The sequence below is a fragment of the Bombyx mandarina genome, chromosome 23 (genome assembly GCF_030267445.1).
Source record: "Bombyx mandarina strain Sakado chromosome 23, ASM3026744v2".
Classification (NCBI taxonomy): Eukaryota; Metazoa; Arthropoda; class Insecta; order Lepidoptera; family Bombycidae; genus Bombyx; species Bombyx mandarina.
This window is the reverse complement of record NC_143229.1, coordinates 7520138-7543176: the sequence shown is the minus strand read 5'-3', so window position 1 is coordinate 7543176 and position 23039 is coordinate 7520138. Positions and strand designations below refer to the sequence as shown.

Here is a 23039-nt window from a genome sequence, read left to right as displayed (position 1 = left end):
TCTCTCTGTGAAATCTTAATTTATTGGTGTGGTACAATAGGTGTGCGAGTGCTGGGGCGACGGTTGGAGCTGAAACGGCGGCAGCTTTAAGGGCCCGAGCGGCGCTCACCCTCGCGCGTCGCTACTACCCTGAGGGTGGTTGGGGCTGGACCATCACTATCGTCGGAACTATTGTTCAAGTTTTATCGCACGGCTTACAACTGGGAGGCGGTACGGGAGCCATTGCATGTACAGCGGCCGTTAAATACAGAGTCTCTCCGTTGTACACTCACGGTAAGTGTTTAATGTGTTCTCCAAGTATTATTACGTAATTAAAATTGAGATATTAACCTGGACTGTTCGAAAGATTATTATTAGTATGAGAACTCGTGTCGACGAGAAAATCAGTAGATATAAGTTACCATTTTTTTACGTTAGCCCCACAAATATCGAAAAGGTGAAAAAAATAATAATTATAATTACTGATATATAAAAATGAATTGCTGTTCGTTAGTCTCGCTAAAACTCGAGAACGGCAGCACCGATTTGGCTAATTTTGGTCTTGAATTATTTGTAAAAGTCCAGAGATGGTTTAAAAGGTAGATAAATATGAAAATGCTCGGAATTAAATAAAAATAACAATTTTATTTTTCCTTTATTGTGTCCCCCGTCGGACAGATTCCTTTTATTTGTTTTAAGTTTATTTTATACACAAGTTTAGGTCTTTTATTTATCGATTGAGGCACTACGAAGTCTGACGGGTCAGTTAGTTACTTATAATTAAATTAAACTATATTTGGAAAACGCCTTCATAAGTGTAACAATATATCAATTAAGTGTTATAATGGAACCACTTCTAGAGCTATACATAAAAAAAGTTTTCAAAATCGGTCCACAAATAACAGAGAAATCTGTGAACGTACAAAAAACACACAAACATTTGAATAACGAAAAACAACAAACTTATCACATACCAGTTGAAATAATAATAGAAAATTTATTTATAACTTCTTATACTAGAAAGTATAAAGGCGGACTTAATGCCATAGGCATTCTCTAACAGTCTACCTTAGGGGAGTGCAGAGATGAAGCTTGGTAGGTGTAGTGTGAAGGGGATATTACTTAAACATATATTATGTGTATATATAACATACATAATACATAGTACTTAAATAAATACATATACATAAATATATAGATATATATAAATATATACATATAAAAACATATATAAACAAATATTATCAATTAGATTATCAATTAGATTTATTCGAGTATGTACGTCTTCAATTTCGGTAAGTTGCATTCAAATGACGCAAACCGTTTAATTTCATGTCAACAATTCGAAGCGGTCGCGTCATACGAATTTCATTTCAGATGGACACTGAAATTAAGTTATAAATGTAGCCCGATGTGTCTCGTCAGTCAGTGCCTAACTAGGTAATAACAGTCACAGCATAGTTCGACGTAATATCGATATGCTATGTATGTATATACAATGTACACCATTGTGTACCATTCAGCCTCGCCATGTTTCATTACTATTCAATATCGAGGAAACTGAAGTGAGAGTCGTGGATACATCAGACAATGAAGTGCAGATTAATTTCCAGGCGCTTAGTAAGACGTTGACAAGTTTAAATGCTCCTATTTGGAGGCTTCACTCTGAGATAAATAGCAGGATTTGGCTTGCACCCTTTGGCACGCTCTGGAACGATGAAGCTTGGTCGTATAACGTTGAATATATTGAAGACTGCACTTAAAATTTTGTTGCGGTAATTATATTACGTAAATAAAAAAAGATGTGTGGTGTCGTGGGACACCGGATAGGAACGAAGTTCCTTATTATAAAAATATTAATTTTAAGTTCTATTCGAGGTATAAAGAAAACTAAAAATTGAGGTTTCGCAACAATCCACGGTCATTCGGTAACGTGCGAACTTATTGCGGTACACTTCATTCACGGTTGTTTGCATAAAAGTTAGTGTATTGCGCAAACGAACGCTCTGAGATCGTGGTCAATAAATGATAAAAAAATATGTTATTTTTTGTAAGTTATTACAAAGTTAAGTCGTACACTGTGTGCATTACTAATTTGCACGTTATTACAAAGTTAAGTCGTACACTGTATGCATTACTAATAAAAAAATTACGTTACGGACGTTTTTTCCCGGTTAGGGTACCCCTTCGCATCGTCCCATAAGGAACTTCATTCCAAAAGTTACATGTTTAATTTTCTAAAAATATTGTTTTTTTTTTTCAGGCTTACTATGTACTTGTCTTGCTACTGACACGATTTCAATACATTTTAGAATTTACCTTTTTTCCATGCCAATCAGTTATTATAAATAGCTTACAACGTGTGCTTAGCAGTGGATCAATCGATCTTTTTGATTTTATAACATACTAGCTCCTACACTGTGGCTACTACGGGTAGTGAATAAATAATAAACAGTAGTAAAAATAAATACACTCATAGATAGATAGCAGTTATATCGAATGCATTGACCTCTTGTTTGGTTCCCCTTAATGCTGAAGATCGTGAGCTCCATGTAACATTGTTCTGTTCACGATATTCTAGCAGCATGCTCAACCCTCAACAGCGTGGATAGCTTCCGAGACTGGCTATCGAGAATCACCTAGTCCGAATAACTGATAGCGCTCTGGCCTCTGTGCTGTATCCTTCCATATTCTAGTTAACTACATTATATTTATTAATAGCAATTTAAATCCAATTTTGATCAATTGTGGTTTTGGGTAGGAAACCTCTTGTAAAGTGCGTAGCCAAATTTAAATGTACAACAATAAATAAATAATATTATGTCTAAATTATTCGAGACAAATCGCACACGGTCATCAAACTATGATTACCGGTACTATGGAAACCAGAGATTAGTGTATATGTTTTTTACAAAACATTCGTGTGCCACAGTTGCTATTCAACTCTTTTGATAGTTTGAGCCATTTAAAGTTTTTGGTAGCAATTTATTCGCAGGACAAAGCCTTCGTGCTGTTGTGACCCAATTATTGAAGTCTTGTTCTTCGGAACTGGGTCGAGTGACCAAAACATCATCGGTTCGCACTAAAACTAGATAACTTTCTTCTCTGAATACGTGAATTGAATATCGAATAAGAAACAGTTTTTATCAAATTAAAACGATTCTCTTATTTTTATGTCATTGAACTCTAAACCTAAAAACTGCAATCAAAAGAGTCAAATTTAATGGGACGGTACATCGTGAATACTTTTTGGAGAGACGAGTTAACTCTATTGAAAGGCTACCTGAAAAAAACATGACCAATAAATCTTAAAATGACACAAAATTATTTAATTGCTATCTATGTTTTTTTAAGCCTACGCTTATCGCTTAGAACGGTCTCTTTTAGGTAGTCGGGTATGCAGAGAAGCAATTACACATTAAAATATGCTTTTCAGTACATACAGGATCCAGAATATCAATCCGTTTCTAAAAAAAATTTGATCTAGCTTACAAATACGAGTACGATGATATAGAAGCATTTCAAATATATATAATAATCTTCGTTTCGTAATATATTTATATAAATATAATCCGTATAAAGTATATAATAATAAATACTTTTTTTTGTTTTTGTTTTTTTTTGCAATATCCGGAACATTCGACAGTTGGATTAACATAATTTTTTGTTAATCCATTGTGGTTTACATTTTTCTTTTCTACACAAAATACTATCTCGAGATTTTGTAGTTTGGAGTATGTGGAATGACATCTTAATAACCAAACGTAGATAAGATGTAAAGAGTACAGAAAACTAAGACAAATATTTAGGCGCCTACTCGAAAATCCTAGACTGAATATTTGCAAATTTTATCGTGAGTGCCTTCAAATATTGTCTAACTTGTCGCGGCTGATTGATGAGCAAACACGATAATTTTGAAGTAAAAGATACTAAAATCTTGTTTGTTTGATGGACGTTTCGTTTACTTAAAGGTTCAAATATCAAAAGACGCATTTATTTTTAAAAAGAAACATACTTCTGGAAGTTTTTATGTTGAAATAATTCACATTGAGATTTGATATTTTTAGATATTATTTATGATTGATTATACATAGAACATTTTGTTAGGAAGAGTTTTAAAATATTCAGAATTAATATCAACTACCAGTTATCAAAGTGTGCACCGAGCTATGAGAAAATATATGTAGCTTTCTTCAGTAAAATATTTCGTTTTAAAAACAAATTAATCATAGAAAATTGATCCTTACACTATGAAGTTAAATACGTTGAAACAGAAAAAATTACCCACGAATAAACAATTTTACGTCTCAATTTTAAGTGTTCGGTTCGCAATAGGTACTCAAAGTGAACATAATATTTTTATTGAGCTACGGAAATAAACACATTTATATTTTGATCGATATAATCAAATTGGTTTATTTTATTTGAACCCGCATTTAAAACTAGGACATTGTCTATTATAAAGTGTAGCTGTGTAACTTACATTTTCGAAAAAAATTAATAAAACACACAAACACATTAATCTATGATATCTAACACAAACAATGAACTAACAAAATTATTTACTGAATGATTTATATTTTCCGATAAAATCTATACTCATAACAAGATATTGTGACAAAAATCGCGATCTCAAGGTGAACGCCGCATCTCTGTCTCTATCTAATATAGGAAACAAATGGCCTATCTACGTTTATCAAGCGAATAAATCAAAGTGCCAATATTGGTAGCGTTTTTATACTGGTAAAAACGTGACGTGTTTATTGTGGCGACACAAACAGTATTGCTAAACGGTTCCGCCTCAAATCCGTATTGAGAAATTTTTTGCCATTCCGAATTTTGGATAAACCATCAACGCTACCGTTTCATTTTACGTAATAAATAAAAAAATCCATATATCGAATTAAAATCAGAAATTTCGAATAAATTAATATTGACATAATTACTAAAGCATGACAGTTGATAATGTTTCCTTATTTCATTATCTGATAAATAACGTTACTTGTACATAAGATTGCGGGATATCGTTAAGGTCTATAAAAATTTAAATATTTTTGAAGAATTGTGTGAGTACCACCATCTTCCCAATTTCTATGCCCAAAGATCATGTTTTACGGTTTTCAGGATAGAGCTGTCGTATTGAGTGGCAACATTCACATTGTAAATATCTGCGGTATTTACTTTTCACTTCATATCCAGTTGGCCGTGAAATTACCTCTCTATCAAAAATAATACAAAAAAGCTATGATTATTTAAATATAAGAAAATATATTTAAGAAGATTAGCTTATTTATAAAAGGGAAAACAAAAAACATTTGCTTTACATATAAAGTATATTATTTAGTCATTTAGTTAGTTTAATATTTTATTTACACAAGAATATTATATATTCGGGAGTGTTATTCATTTTTTTAATGAGGTTAAAGAAAACTACCTACATAGAACATCGAAAAAAATGTTGTGTTTAAGCTTACACGGAACACTTAACTTTATCAGAGGTCATTTACCTCTCTCGGGAAACGATCCAAAAAACTTATGTAATAGCAAATTACAAACTGTATAACAGACTCACTCGATTATATAGCTAGGCTATATTACCAGGCTACATAGAAAAGTAGTAATATTTTTTAACCAGGGATTGTAAGTCGACGGGCTTACGGCTCATCTGCTTTTAAGGTATCGCTGAAGTTCATAGACATCACGACGTGTATACCGACATCCATCTCGACAAAAATCAATTGAATGTCTTAACAATAAAATATTCAATAATGACGATTTCATTTCTTTTTCAAATATTTTCACCACCTTACTTTCAAACTAATTTTGTACAGGGAGTAAGCGTCATAAGCTGAAAACATTGTTTTGGAAAATGAATCAATTATGTCAAAACCTTTTATTTGTCAGCGCTAAAGTTAACAGATAAAATATTGATCAGAAAACGATTTAAGGATGCATCCTCTTTGTGACTTGTGGAGATTTTCCCAAGAACCGATTTCAGTGTGTGCAGTAGGGTCTGGGTGAAATTCGATTGGGTTCGCATAATATCACGTTCCGCAACGCGAATCAACTAGATTAATTATTATGGGGACGAGAATAGAAACACAGTACAAAGTTTATTCAAGACTAGCGACCCGTCCTGTTTAATTTATAAACTGTACAACATGGGAGTGCCAGACAGACTCGTGCTCATCATACGAGACTTCTTGTCGAACCGTTCGTTTCGATATCGAGTAGAGGGAACTCGTTCTCGTCCCCGTCAACTGACTGCCGGAGTCCCGCAAGGCTCCGCGCTCTCCCCATTATTATTTAGTTTGTATATCAATGATATACCCCGGTCTCCGGAGACCCATCTAGCGCTCTTCGCCGATGACACGGCTATCTACTACTCGTGTAGGAAGATGTCGCTGCTTCATCGGCGACTCCAGATCGCAGTAGCCACCATGGGACAGTGGTTCCGGAAGTGGCGAATTGACATCAACCCCACGAAAAGCGCAGCGGTGCTCTTCAAAAGGGGTCGCCCTCCGAACATCACTTCGAGCATCCCACTCCGTAGTAGGCGCGCAAACACCTCCGCCGTTAGTCCCATCACTCTCTTTGGCCAGCCCATACCGTGGGTCTCGAAGGTCAAATATCTAGGCGTCACCCTCGACAGAGGGATGACATTCCGTCCCCATATAAAAACGGTACGCGACCGCGCCGCGTTTATACTAGGACGACTCTATCCAATGCTTTGTAGTCGAAGCAAACTGTCCCTCCGTAATAAGGTAACTCTCTACAAAACTTGTATACGCCCCGTCATGACGTATGCAAGCGTAGTGTTCGCTCACGCAGCCCGCTCCCACTTGAAATCCCTTCAGGTTATTCAATCACGATTCTGCAGGATAGCCGTCGGAGCGCCTTGGTTCCTTAGGAATGTGGATCTCCACGATGACCTGGAGCTCGACTCTTTTAGTAAGTATCTACAGTCGGCATCGCTGCGCCATTTTGAGAAGGCGGCACGACATGAGAACCCTCTCATCGTAGCCGCTGGAAATTACATACCCGACCCAGTAGACCGAATGGTAAACCGTCGACGTCGCCCAAAGCACGTCATTACGGATCCTCCCGATCCATTAACGGTGCTTTTAGGCACCACAAGCACCGGTCACCGTCCTCGTCGAACCCGTCGCTTGCGACGAAGGGCTCGACGAGCGAACTAACCCATAGACACAGCCCACTGAGTTTCTCGCCGGATCTTCTCAGTGGGTCGCGTTTCCGATCCGGTGGTAGATTCTGCGAAGCACTGCTCTTGCTAGGGTCAGTGTTAGCAACTCTCCGGTTGAGCCCCGCGAGCTCACCTACAAACGTTAGGGCGAAGCTGAAATAGCCTCTCAAGGCTATCAGCATAGATAGGAAAAAAAAAAAAAAAAACGACTCGTCCTCGCTTCGCCTCGGAAACTGTAATTTATTATTGATTTCTCCACCATTTAATGGATGTTATTATATATATAAACCTTCCTCTTCAATCACTCTATCTATTAAAAAAACGCATCAAAATCCGTTGCGTAGTTTTAAAGATTTAAGCATACATAGGGACAGACAGATTTAGGGACAGAGAAAGCGACTTTGTTTTATACTATGTAGTGATTTTTATTAGCCTTAATTAACAAACAGATGTCTACATAGCACAAGAGTGATGCAAGCCGGTGATGACGTGCGACTGACTTATGCAGTAATTATCAATTTGAACCCAATAACACTATGCAAGCACGGCTCATGATCTTCGCCTATCTTAACAACTAATATATGCATCACTGGAGGTAGGACCTTTTGTGAGTCCGCACGGGTAGGTACCACCACCCTGCCTATTTCTGCCGTGAAGCATTAATGCGTTTCGGTTTGAAGGGTGGGGCAGCCGTTGTAACTATACTGAGACCTTAGAACTTATCTCAAGGTGGGTGGCGCATTTACATTGTAGATGTCTATGTGCTCCAGTAACCACTTAACACCAGGTGGGCTGTGAGCTCGTTCACCCATCGAAGCAATAAAAAAAATGTAGGTATATAACAAATAACTTCTCTAGACTGCCTCGTCATTAAATGTTGAACTATGTATCTGATAGACACCATCACGATTTCATAGAAAGCAGTAAACAGTGACAAATTCAGAAATAAAATTTTAATGACAAATAAATTAAAACTGAACACGAACTAACAGAAATTTTACTACCGTCCTATTTTCGTCTATACTTAGCATCAATTGCACATAGCCCCAAGAAAAGTTTGAATGATTGGACTTGATGACTAGCTGACTATATCTGATAATGACTTTGACAATAATACTTTTGTATTGTATCCATTTTTATTTCGGTAGACAGAAGAAGAAAAAATGTATTCGTAAATAAATTAAAAGAGTGCACTTTGTTTACACGTGTGCTGGGTTTGACAACGCCAATAAAATTTTGTAATTAGTATGCAATTTACCATAATAACCTTACGCTTCATAAATTTCGCCTTTCATGTTCCTCTAGTGGTAAGGCATGGTGTTAGCCCACACCGGTAAGTACCCTGCCCAATTTTACTGTAAAGTCATCGTGGCCTAAAGGATAAGACGTTCAGTGCATTCGTATGTTGCCATGCAGCGGTGTTCGAATCCCGCAGGGAAGTAAGTACCATTTTTTCTAATAAAATACGTACTTAACAAATGTTCACGATTGACTTCCACCGTGAAAGAATAACATCGTGTAATAAAACATCGTGGTTGGAGGCGTCCGGATAGGGGTCGGGGTGCAGTTGAAGTACCTCGGCCTCGTGTTGGACAGCCGGTGGGCTTTTCGTGCTCACTTTGCGGAGCTGGTCCCCCGATTGATGAGGACTGCCGGTTCTTTGAGCCGGCTGCTCCCGAATATTGGGGGACCGGATCAGGTTGTGCGCCGCCTCTACGCGGGGGTGGTGCGATCGATGGCCCTGTACGGTGCACCTGTGTGGGCTGAGCCGCGCAACCGGGCCACTATGGCTCGGTTCCTGCGCCGGCCGCAGCGCACCGTTGCCATCAGGGTCATCCGCGGATATCGCACCTTCTCCTTCGAGGCGGCGTGTGTTTTGGCGGGGACGCCGCCATGGGAGCTGGAGGCGGAGTCGCTCGCTGCCGACTATCGGTGGCGCAGCGAGCTTCGTGCTCGGGGCGTGGCGCGTCTCCCCGAAAGTGAGCTGCGGGCGCAGAAGGCCCATTCTCGGCGGTCCGTGCTCGAGTCGTGGTCGAGGCGATTGGCCAACCCCACGTGGGGGCTACGGACCGTCGAGGCGGTTTACCCGGTCTTTGATGACTGGGTGAATCGTGGCAAAGGACGTCTCACCTTTCGTCTGGTGCAGGTGCTGACCGGGCACGGATGCTTCGGGAAGTACCTGCGCCGGATATGGGCTGAGCCGACGACGAGGTGTCACCATTGTGGACACGACCTGGACACGGCGGAGCATACGCTCGCTGTCTGCCCCGCGTGGGAGGTGCAGCGCCGTGTCCTGGTCGCAAAGATAGGACCTGACTTGTCGCTGCCTGGCGTCGTGGCGTCGATGCTTGGCAGCGATGAGTCATGGAAGGCTATGCTCGACTTCTGCGAGTGCACCATCTCGCAGAAGGAGGCGGCGGGGCGAGTGAGGCAAAAGCTCTCCTCACTACGCAGAAACCCGCCGCCGCCGAGCAGGGGGTCGGGACCGGGGTCGTATCCGTGACCTGGCCCCCTAAGAGCTAGGGGTCCCACCCGTTTTGTGCGGGGAGAGACCCAGACGTGGGGTGGCGTGCTTTGCACGCCCACCCGCAATACGAAGCCGGGTGATGGTAGACCGCGTTCCCCCGACCGCTCTGGGGGAAGGTGTAACGCGGCGCCATCAAAGCGGGCTCTCGGCCCGCTGAACGAGGGAACCGGTGGTCGTGTCGCTGGCGGCCACCGGTCCGGCGTCCGTGGGACGGTGGGATGGATGTAATGTGCTCTGCGTCAACCCTGTCCCGCCGTTTCAATAGCCCCGACTGGGCTCCGGCCCGGTCCGAGGTAGGGCGCCGGTTGTGAGCGGCAGGAGTTTTTAGTGAGGTTCAACTCCCACATACCCCAACTGCCGCGCGGGTGGGGATCCGGCAATTTTCTCCTGTAGAAAAAAAAAAAAAAAATTTAATATTAAAGGCTACGTTTCAATTTAAAAATGAAGCTACTTTTCATCTACGTCAGAACCGGTTACCGCCCGTGATCCATTATTATAAAAATGCACATAGAAATTCCACAAATATTTTGTACCGAAATAAATTCTAAATTGTAAATTTAAAAAATGAACTTCGTATTATCTTTCATTTGTTAAATCAGGTCAATTTTTTTTTGAGACACCCACGCGACTGCCACTATTTAGAATGGAAGATTTTAGTTAACATTAAATTACTGCTTTATTTAATGTAATCATTAAAATATGATTTATTAAATTCAGTTTATTTTATTTTAATTGAATACATTTAATTTTTGTACACATATAAATGGCTGGAAATATTAATGTTCTTTACGTATCCAAAATATTAAGTGTTGAATTATTAATAATAGAAAGATCATACTAAATAATTTCCTTTCAGTTAATTATCAATTTATCTGAAGACGTCGTGGTCTAATAGATAAGATGCCCGAAAAATTTATATCGAGCGATACGACTACGTCAGTGTTCGAATCCCACAACCAGCTACCATTTTTCTAATGAACTACGTACTTAACTTAACCTTCGACGATGAAGGAATAAGTATCATCGATAAATAAAAAATAATTTCATAGATATTGAATGTTGACCATTTTCTCCACAAAGCACATATACACATATATAATAGATGGAATAACAATAAAAGATTATATTTCTGTGCGGGCTCACAAGATAGCCAACCGTCCAAATTGTCTCTTAATTCCACGACAAAATATAATATTGCTGAGATTAAGCAATACCCATACATGCAGTTTTTACTCATGTTGAAAAGAAGGGGTGCTTGCGCGATTGCTTGTGATAACATGTCAATGTTAGTTTTCGACCCTTGTTCGCTGTTTGAAAAAGGTATAAAAATTGGTAAACTTTTTTATCAAATTCTAATTTTATTTAAAGCTTTAATCAAGGAGCCTTTAGATATCAAAACGATCACACGCAAATGATTTCCTTGAGACATAAGGTCGAAATTTGAATTGTGTTGCGGAAAATATTTGAATAATATTTACCGACGTCATTGCTTACCCGAAATTTAACTTTAGAATACAATTACAATAATTAATGTGATACAGACAATGGCAATGATGTAAACATTAAACAAATTTTGTAAAGATAAACAGGCCGAAGCTAAAGTTAGCCCCAATGATCCGCAACATTCATGATTTATGAGTTGTCAATGAAAAGTTTCAAGTTTCCGTTATTTTCGTCTCGGACGACTTTTATAATAAGACGTTGTAAAATGATACTGGTTTATTCAACCGACTTCAGAGATAGGCAAGAGATGTGCTTTGTGAAAAATAAACACTGGATACATTGCAAAGTTGTGAAATTATGAGTTTCTTTTGTTTTTCGGCGTCTTTCTTAATGGCTGTGAAATTTACATATGACTTCAAGTCCCACCTGATATTAAGGCGCTATTTTGGAATATGAGGCCAAAGTATTCATTGCATACCAAGAATGTTCCATCAATCATGATCATCATCCCCAAATTCACGACTCTGCTATCAAAACTCATCTGAAAACAGTAAATTGAGCTTTGATTTTTTATCATAAACATTATTTAATTCGATTATTGTACAATAACTGAGATTGTAACTATACTGAGAAATTGTAACTACATAATATACCATCGATATAAGTAATATATCGATGACATATACTGAGAAATTGTAACTATACTGAGACCTTAGAACTTATATCTCAAGGTGGGTGGCGCATTTACGTTGTAGATGTCTATGGGCTCCAGTAACCGCTTAACCCCAGGTGAGCTGTGAGCTCGTCCAGCCATACAAGCAAAAAAAAAATAAAAAAAAAAAAATTAGTATATGAGTGAGGTTTGCGTATGATGTAAAACACATGGAAAGAGGTAACATCACAATTTTCTACGCTTAGATGCTTAGTTAATATTCATCAAGAACCGAGTTCATTTATAACTGTGCCATTCATAAACTATTCCAATTAATGAAGGAAAAGACTAACAAAAAAATCACTATACGCCTTTGAACTGTATGATTCGGGTTATTGAACATTTACGAAGCGCATCCATGTTAATGGTTCAGATTTTTTTCGTTAATCAAACATCTGGTTATTTTCAACGAGTTACGCAAAGGTCAGTAATGTTTTCGTAAATCAAGTTCTTATCTGAGATGTTTTTTGCAGCCTGCGTGAGTATGTACTAATGATACTGATATAAAAAAATATTTTTATCTTTGCGTGTAAATAAAATTGCATATTTGTATGTGTGCTGTACACATAAGCCATTCATTCGATCGTGATGAAATTTAATACGTGTTTTATTGACACACCAGGCTTCTGGAGAAGGCTAAGGTCCTGTTGTGTGGCGCTAAAGTAGTTTCAAAATATTGGTGTGTTTTCCACATGATTGACGATAGTAACAGCGGAGCACGGCCGGGCTTACAATAAATTTATAGATTTGACAGATATAGAAAAAAACAATAATGACTTGTACTGTTTAAAGGGCAGTTTCAAAACCCATATGAAAACAATGCCTACGGTAAAATTCTAAGTAAATAATAAATATAGTAATATATTTATTTGCTCAATTCTAAACATCGTGCAACCAAAACAATTCTGTTTCTAAAAATGAACTTACCTCACAAAAGTCAAAATTATAAAAAAAAGAGAGAAAGAAAAATATACATTTTTTAAATCCTACACGTTCATTAGACATTCACCTTTAACATTTCTGAACAGTATACCCATTAATTAGTTTGGCCGAGCATCTTTGATAAATAGACAAATGGACAGGGAGACGTATCAAAATTCTAAAAATCTTAATGTTTATTTACGGAACCCTAAAAACGAAAATGACAACATCAATAATATTAAGAAGTCACTGCCCGTTGTGAATTTTTCGTGTTATTAATTTTCGCATATTAAAACGTATTCATAATACGTAAAAACAATGTGTATTCTGTTTAGATTTTTTTTCGCATCGCCTTTATTATTACGTAAATTGAATATCTTTCCTGAAATCGCTATGAAATAACATTTTGTTGGGCGTTGCCTCCTTAGCTCAGATAATATTATAATAAAGTAGGATATTCAATAGCCTATTGAATAAGTTACAGAGCCTGAGTCCGCCCTTAATAAGGTAATGATATTTTCTCGTCTACTATACTCGTTTTATTTATTTTACTAAAATGTTCGAACAATTATAATTACATTGTTTCAATAATATCTAAAAGGTTTGTACCTATATAAATAAATTTACATTTTTAAGTAATAAAACAGAGTCATAATTCAAGTTTTTTTTTCTTTCTTATTTTCATCAGAAGATCAGACAAGCTCAGTTAGTGATAAGCCGTTGTCGTGTTGTATTATGTTCAGGGGTCAGTTCAGTTAGCCGTCATGAGAGTAATCAGTCATCCACAATGCGTTTCCGGAGACCAGTTCTACCACATTGCATGTAGCGCTGGAGTAATCTCTCCTCTGTGCTGTTTCCCGATACAATGTATATGAAATTCTTCAAATAAAAATTGTAAGTGTTATTTTTGCTAAGCAGGCGCTTAGATGTACGTACCTCTAGTATTTCTGAAGACCCTGACCAAAAATGACTATCAAAAGTGTCGTGCCGTATACTTTAAAACTCTATTTTATTGACTAAACTGCAAAGCTACTACTGAATAGTATTATGGGGTCTTCTGCGTGAGTCTTGGTTCAGATAATATGGGGTTTAGATCCGTTACCGGAATGATTATGTCCAATTACACACACACAGCAATTTATTACATAAAAACGATCAGAAGGAGAAAAGCGACAAGCACAAGCACAGTTGAATAATTCACAGCAAACAGTAAGAAAAAGTCCAGGCAAAGAAGGAGACGTAAAACTATACACACTAAACATTCAACATAAACTTAGTCAATCGAGACAGGCGTGTGCGAGTAAATGTGACGTGAGCTTCGCGGTCAGAGGTCTGCGGACGACTGGCGCAGGAAACTGCGACGGCGCACCTCGCGCCGTTCACACAAAGACTTGTGAACTACGCAATCATGTGTAAGTCACCACACCACTCCCCCTCAGAGACCACCTCAGGATGGGCGATAGTAGTCTGGAAATGTGACTTTTCTACCCGATCTTGTTCTGTGAGACGAGCGCGGCGATTCCAGACTTTCTTTTTCATCATAGAGTTGCTTAGGTATTTTTTCTGTGTTGCTATCTAATAAGTAAGCTGGTTTGATCCTGTCTATGGAAACGTTGATCTCTTTTCCGTTTATTAACAGCTTGTATACTTTGTTGTCTCTGTTAATAACTTTGTAGGGACCTTTATACGCCGGTTGAAATCCACGTTTGACTGCGTCTTCTCTGAGGAATACGTGCGAGCAAGATGCAAGATCTTTGTAGATAAATATCTTCTGGGTAGAATGATGTGATGTTGGGACTGGCTGTAAATTGCTGGCAAATGACCTGATGCGGGCTGAAAAATCAGTTATATCCGTGTCATGCTTGTCAGTTTTATGACCAAAAAATTCTCCTGGTAGGCGCAGGGGTTCACCATATAGTAATTCGGCTGACGAGCACTGAATGTCCTCCTTAAAAGCACTTCTTATGCCGAGGAGCACGATTGGTAAAGTTTCAGTCCAGTTGATGTCGGCATGACATGTAATAGCAGCCTTCAGCTGCCGATGAAACCTTTCAATGAGACCATTGCATTGAGGATGGTAGCTGGTAGTTTTGCGATGTTTAAACCCTATGAATTTGGAAAGTTGTTCGAATAGTGCTGATTCAAATTGTCTGCCGCGATCAGTGACGATGTCAGTGGGACAACCAAATCGGGCAATCCATCCCGATAAGAAGGCTTTTGCTACTGATTCGGCCGTAATATTAGTCAGTGGTATAGCTTCAGTCCACCGGGTAAAACGATCAATTGCTGTTAAACAGTACTTGTAATCACCGGAAGGAGGTAACGGTCCAATGATGTCTAGATGTACATGATTGAATCTTGCTTTTGGTAAATCGAAGGTGCCTAACGGTGAGCAAACATGTCGATTTATTTTTGAGCGTTGGCAAGATAAACACGCTCTAGCCCAGTCACGGCAGTCCTTCCTGAGTGAAGGCCATACAAATCGTTCAGCTACTAGTTTAGCACTAGCCTTTGTACCGGGATGGCTTAATGAGTGCAAGCTTTCAAATATTTGTTTCCGTAAGTGCTTTGGCACCAGAGGCCTGGGAGTCGGCGTGCTGACATCGCAGTACAGTTGTTTTTGACTTCCTGGTATATTTAGCTTCACGAGTTGTAACGAAGTGTGCCGTCTTAAGAAATTCACTAGTTCAGTGTCCGTATCTTGCGCTTTGGCTAATGTTTCGAGATTGACAGGATTTTGCAGTTCTTCAACTTGACCAGCCCTGGAAAGAGTGTCAGCCACAACATTATCTTTTCCGGATATATGTTGTATGTTAGTCGAAAACTGTGATATGTAGTCTAAATGTCTATACTGACGTGGACTACAGTTTGCCTTTCGCTGATGGAATGCGAAGCATAATGGTTTATGGTCAGTATAGATGGTAAAAGTTGTTGCTTCTAACCAATGCCTGAAGTATTTGATGCTCTCGTAAATTGCCAAAAGCTCTCGATCGTAAGGTGAATATTTTTGTTGCGATGGGCTTAACTTACGAGAGAAGAATGCCAGAGGTTGCCAATTTCCGTCCTTCAGCTGTTGTAATACTCCACCAATAGCAAAGTCAGACGCATCAGTCACTAAGCTCACCTTGGCATCACAGTCAGGATGAGCAAGTAAAGCTGCGTTACAAAGGCTTTTCTTACAGTCTTCAAATGACTTTAGTGAGTCCCCCGTCACCTCAATTGGATGTGATGCTTTTATAGAACCTGTCAGCAAGGAGCTTAGAGCAGCTTGAATATTTGCAGCTTTGGGGATAAATCTACGATAGAAGTTTATCATGCCCAAGAATCTTCTAAGCTGCTTAGCTGTTTTAGGGACAGGAAATTCTTTGATGGCTTGTACCTTGCTTTCCAGAGGTTTTGTTCCATTCGCGTCAATATGGTAGCCAAGAAATTCTACCTCCGATGCACCGAAGACACATTTTGCAGTGTTGATGAGCATTCCATATTCTTTCATTCTGATGAAAAGCTGATGTAGGTGCTCCAGGTGCTCAGATTCATTACTGGAAAATATGAGAAAATCATCGATATAAGGGAAGCAGAAATCTAAGCCACGTGTCATCTCATCGACAAACCTCTGAAAAGTTTGACTTGCGTTTCGCAACCCAAACGTCATGTACGGAAATTCAAAGAGTCCAAACGGGGTTGTTATCGCTGTTTTTGGTATATCGTCTTCAAAAACCGGTATTTGATTAAAAGCTTTAACCAGGTCAATGGTGGAAAATACACGACAGCCAGATAGGCTATGCGCAAAGTCTTGGATATGGCGAATCGGATACTTATCTGGTATCGTGCGAGCGTTTAGCATACGGTAGTCGCCACATGGTCGCCAACCGTTCTCCTTTTTAGCAGCGAGGTGTAGTGGTGCGGACCAGGGACTCTCAGAGGGTCGCGTGGTGCCGTTAGCCAACATTGCTTCGAATTCTGATCTTGCAATCTTCAATTTTTCAGGTGCCAGTCTTCGAGGAGTACAGGCAACCGGGGGGCCTGGTGTGGTGCGGATGTGATGAACTGTGTTGTGTTTTGGTGTATGGTATATGCCTGCCGGTCGTGTTAGCTCTGGAAACTTAGAAAGCAAAATATGATATTTAGAATTGCCGGTTACGACCTTTACACTAGATATTAAACTATCAGTTACAGCAGAAGCAGCTACGGTTGACAATTTGGTACTAGAATCAATTAAAAGCTTATTGCGTATGTCTACGATAAGGTTAAAATGAGACAGAAAATCTACTCCAATGATAGCTTTAGTTACATCAGCTACTGTAAAACGCCACACAAAATTTCTACGCAAGCCTAGGTTGAGATTAAGTTCAATGTACCCGTACGTGTTAATCGTAGAACCATTGGCCGCGCATAGCTCGTATTCTGTCTTTTCCCGTCGTTGACGAAGCGCAGAGCGAGGAAAGACGCAAACATCACTTCCGGTGTCGACCAGAAACTGAAGACGTGATCTTCTGTCCGTCACGAAGAGGCGACCGGTGTTTAATGGGCAATCTTCAGTCGCCATTATCGACTGCCCCGAATGTTTTCCGATGGTGTGTAATCACAGGGCTGGATACATGTCTTTGCTTGTGGACCAAATTTGAAGTGGTACCAACAAAGGGGGAACCGCTTATAGTTGGACTGGGATCTTCTCGTAGGGGTTCGCCTACGATCGTGGAGCTGCTGACGATTGCGAGAACGGGACCGGGTGTGCACTTCCATCGTTAGGGCGCTGACTTGTTTTGTTAGTTCAGTTATTTGCCGAGCCATGATTTCCAGTGCCGAGTCTTCTCTTGAAGATGTTGCTGCCACCTGAGGTGCACTAGGTGCGATGTCATGGACTCTGTCAGCCAGATCTGCCAGTTCAATGAGAGACAAAGTCATCTGAGACGCGATGATAGTTTGTAGGTTGTCTGGTAGACGGCTTGTCCATATGGACCGCAGAAAATCGTCTGGTATTGTAGGTCCAGCTAGTTGTCGTAGATGTCGTAAGAATTGTGAAGGCTTACGGTCACCTAACTCTTCTGATTGTAAAAGCTGTTTTATCTTTTTCTCTTTAGACACGGAGAGCCGCTTAATCAGTTCGCTTTTGAGGTACTCATATTTTTTTGTAGCCGGTGGTGAGGTGATGACGTCTTCCACTTCAACCGCGTACTGTCTGTCCAAGTTTGAAAGCACGTAGTAAAATTTAGTTAAATCGTCAGTTATTCTTGCCATGGTAAATTGGCCTTCTATTTGACAAAACCATATTAATGGTTTTTCCGGCCAGAAAGGCGGTATCCGTACACCAACCCGAAAAAGTTCCGCTGGATTACCGGATGGATCAACGGAAATAGGTACTTCATTTTTCGATATTTTTTTGTGTGGGGTAGTTTGCGAAAGAGTTGTGTCACTATCTTCACTGCTCATTTTGCTAGAATGTTCTTCTCGGGGTCACCAGTTATGGGGTCTTCTGCGTGAGTCTTGGTTCAGATAATATGGGGTTTAGATCCGTTACCGGAATGATTATGTCCAATTACACACACACAGCAATTTATTACATAAAAACGATCAGAAGGAGAAAAGCGACAAGCACAAGCACAGTTGAATAATTCACAGCAAACAGTAAGAAAAAGTCCAGGCAAAGAAGGAGACGTAAAACTATACACACTAAACATTCAACATAAACTTAGTCAATCGAGACAGGCGTGTGCGAGTAAATGTGACGTGAGCTTCGCGGTCAGAGGTCTGCGGACGACTGGCGCAGGAAACTGCGACGGCGCACCTCGCGCCGTTCACACAAAGACTTGTGAACTACGCAATCATGTGTAAGTCACCACAGTATAATACAAGCCTTAGAAAAAACATTACTGAAACTGCATTAAGCCGCTTCCTCAAGATGAACGGAGAAAATTTTCAATTTACAGAGCCAGGCGCAAAGTCTAAAGCCACAAAGTATGCCTTAGCGCTCTGACGAAAAGATGATTGGATGCGGCATCTGGTTTTAAATTGCGATACGTTAGTTGCTATTTTAAATTAGTTAAATGTATTTTTATTTATTTTTTATTTATTTATACTTTATGCACAAAACAAAACTTGTACAACACAGGCGGACTTAATGCCATGGGCATTCTCTTCCAGTCGACCATAGGGTGGTGCAGAGCAAATTTTGTTAATGCATAGTAGGTGCATTAACAAAAGAATAATAAACAACAACAAAAAAAAAAAAAAGAACAAACTCAAAACAAAAATCTTCCTTAAAATAACATCTCAGTATTATAGAATACACATACTACAATTTAATATACCTATGTATAAAATAGTAAAATATATACATACACACATAAAAAATGTACGTTTTCGATTAGGGTTTTAAATACAATCATCTGTTATTAATTTGTGATATCACCAGTATCGCTATTCCCAATGTTCTTGTTTTCGGGAAACATTCAAAAACACCCGCTACAGAAACGATGCTGAGTACATACATAATTGGCGCGAATTACCAATTCTCTATGCCCCATTTTATAGATATAAACTTTAAAATTAATGACAAATGAAATAATTTATCTACATATATTGACTAAATAAAAATGTCTTTTTTGTTCGATCAAAAAGCAAAGGGGAACTCTCCATTTATCACATGACTTCATAGGCTCTGTATATCAACTATAGATTATATATATTAATAAATTGGGTGTCGTGTTAGAACGATAAGTAAAATAGCAATTTTCATCATTAACAATTAACTTGTTACTATACCGACATGACTTTCTGTGTTCGGAGAACCAAGTAACCAAATAAATTTGAAAGATTTAGAACTTTTTTTTTCATACCTAACCGTTAGTAGCCTAAAGGGCTATTCCAGCCTCTGACGAACCGGTAGGTGAGCTTAAGGACATACTGGCCCTAGCATGAGCAGTGCGTCGCTGAATCTACCACAGGATCGGAATCTCGTCCCACTGAGAATATCGGACGAGAAACTCAATTGTCTTGTTGTCTATATTGTCAACATATTATATAATATTTACATACAACATATTATTAACGGATTGGTCTACATCAGTCCAATTCGATTTTGAGAGTCAAGATGCAATGACAATAGAGCCCTCATCTATAAAAGTAAATAGGCATTCATTATGTTTGCTTCATGTCGATGTCTATCCCAGTGAGCAACTAATAGTAAGTGAGCGAACCAAGAGTTCGTTTATCCATGTTCACCAATAAAAAACACGTGTGGCACTCGGGGACTGCCGCGGCAAAGCTATTGCATAGCATTTTTTATTAACTTATGCAATTATAATATAAGTATATACAAAATATACTATATATAATATATACAATATAGAGACAATAATAATTTAATATTAAAACAATAATAAATTAAGACCACGTTATATTTATAAATGTTAACATAAGCAAAACATTGACTGTCCCCTCACACTCATAAGCTAGACCGCGCGAGAGAGAGATGGGCAGACTTTTCATGATGCACATGCAGTGCGACGTCACGCCGCGCACTTATTCATAAACACTACACAAGCGCAACGTGTGAATGTGTTGAACGCGAGCTACATGGTAGGCGGAGTGGAGGGTGTTAGGTTTCATTTTCATTACGGAATTTCTTGATTCGGTCGCTGCACTCAAAGCCCGCGATAAAAGCTATGCAATAGCTTAAAACTGCATAATTTAAAATACATAATCGAATTTCATGAACAAGAATTTCCCACATTATCTCTATACTTATATATAAAAATAATTGCTGTTCGTTAGTCTCGCTAAAATTCGAGAACGGCTGGACCGATTGGGATAATTTTGGTCTTGAATTATTTGTGGAAGTCCAGAAAAGGTTTAAAAGGTAAGATAAATATGAAAAAGCTCGGAATTAAATAAAAATAACAAGTTTGTTTCTCCTTTGATGTGTTTGATGTGTGTCGGATTTCTTTTGTTTGTTTTAAGCTTATTTTATACAAAAGTTTAGGTCTTTTATTTATCGATTGATGCACTACGAAGTCTGCCGGGTCACCTAGTTCTTAATATAAAGCAACATGTGACCTTTTGTAAAGTTTATTTTTATTTCATTTAATGAACAGAACAAACTTCAACGTGCCTACTTTTCAGATCCAAAGCGATTTTCGCAGGGACACGACGACACAAACAATATTTTTTACATTACTGTTTTTCTCGGCTCCTTTTCACCCAAAATGTATAGTCATAGCACACAAATTACTAATGTACCTTTCACATAAATATAGTTTGATCTACGATGCCTATTCGACATATTTCATATTTCATTGTTCCGTTTTTTGGAATCGTTTTTCTAGGTAAACCTACTATATTGAACTACATAAATTTGTAACTGCTAGGGAAGTGCCTAATATGTTGATCGTGTCGTCATAACAATATTTGGAAATGAAGATTTAGAAAATGATAGCGCGAATCCACGCCTCTTCATTGGTTTAAATCGACTGTTTGCTAGTGCTAGTAGACTAGTGTAGGATAAAGACCGAGCGCTCACCTCACCAGTTTTGTTCGCTAGGCGTATTCTTTATTTCTGTAGGTGGACGTTATTTTTCATAGCTCGAAGTTTTTTTGGAGAAGAAGATGATGATAGCAGGGTACTTTACCGTTGACGATTATAATGTTATGTATGTATAAATGTAATTAGTATGTAACCTGATTCATTATAATATTGCTATTGCTTTAAGCGATGGTTTTGACAAGGTCTTGAGTTTTGTGGTAAATATTTAACAGTTACATATCATATCGTGCTCTGTAACAAGCCTTCGTAAGCCGCAAAGTTTTTAAGATCATTATAATATATTTCATTGGTTGTGTTTTTATTTTAATATCAGTTTTATTGAAAGGTTTGGCTAATATTACAATGGTTTTACATATTTTACAAAAAAGATGCACTTTCTTGTTTGTTCGGCTTCATCTCGATATTCAGTACAATAAATCGAATTTATTTCTGCGGTATTGGCTATGATAAACCAATGCCATATACAGATTGTCATTATCGGAGAATGGTAAATAGACGTCATTACAAATTAGAGCCACAATGACCTATTATGGTTCTCTAAAGTCGTTTTTAGGTTTTTATCGCCTTAATTGAATGTGAGTTAGCGAGAATCATTGATCACATTGTCAAATGGATTAATGTTTATATCGCAGATTCAAATAGGAGTATATAATCGGATTTTATTAACATAATGTTCCTTGCTGTGCCCATTTACAGTTTCTCTATGTATTAGACAGCAGCAGCATAGAACGCTTATAATTAAACTAGGTTTTGCTCGCGACTTCGTCCGCATAAATAGTTCACAAATAATGCTTTATTTAAGAACAAATTTGGTTAGCATAAAAACGTTATAGTGAGCCAACCTTAACATATAGACATATGCCGTCCCGGAGTTTTTTTAGATTATTTAAAGGGGAACAATTCTGTCATATATTATTTTAGCGAAACTTTAACCGTTTTTGCAGCGCACGAAGCTCTCAAAAGGTAAAATTAACCCCGATTTTGAAACTTTCTTTATTGGTGCTCCGCTTGTATTGGTCTTGGGATGATGTTACATAGCCTATAGCCTTCCTCGATAAATGGGTTATCTAACACTGAATAATTTTTCAAATCGGACCAGTAGTTCCTGAGATTAGCGCGTTCAAACAAACAAACTCTTCAGCTTTATAATATTAGTATAGATAAGTTGGATACTTATTTTTTCTAGTGAAGGTCAACTATAGCCATAGGTCTCACCGTCCTGTGCCCCGTTGAGAAGCAAACGTGCGTTCTAATCGCAAACGCGGGACAGCCGTTGTGCGATTCAATTACTTCGACTTAATTTCTTAATACGGGTGGCAAACTTCATATTATAGAACTTTGGGCTATTTAACGCTAGATCACCCACAGTTGCCAGACCCTGAAAATTCTCATACTAAAACAAAACGTCAACAAAATATTGTTCGATTTGAACTTTATCGCAAAATAGCCTAGATTAACCAAGGTAGATCAAATTTCCACCAATTAAAAAGCTGTAAGTTGTAATCAATATCGGCAAGGCTCGTTTTATTATTATTAGATATTATTGTTATTATTATTTTATAATTATTATTGTTATTATTAGACAAATTCGAGAACCTCGTTGACTATCCATGCTCGATTACCAGTGTCAGTAATGAATGCTAAATATTGGATATTATTAAATATTTCATTTACACCTTTTTGTCTCGTATGTCCTGTTACCCAATTTATG

At 38.5% G+C, this 23039-nt stretch overlaps 1 protein-coding gene across 1 annotated transcript in view; it reads left to right on the top strand.

The window, feature by feature from the left end:
* Positions 1-23039, top strand: part of LOC114245610 (uncharacterized) — a 141256-nt gene that overhangs the window by 22010 nt on the left and 96207 nt on the right. Inside the window, exon 3 of the mRNA XM_028177842.2 lies at positions 41-273. Within this exon, the coding sequence (XP_028033643.2) occupies positions 41-273 (233 nt within the window). The remainder of the gene's footprint in view (positions 1-40; positions 274-23039) is intronic.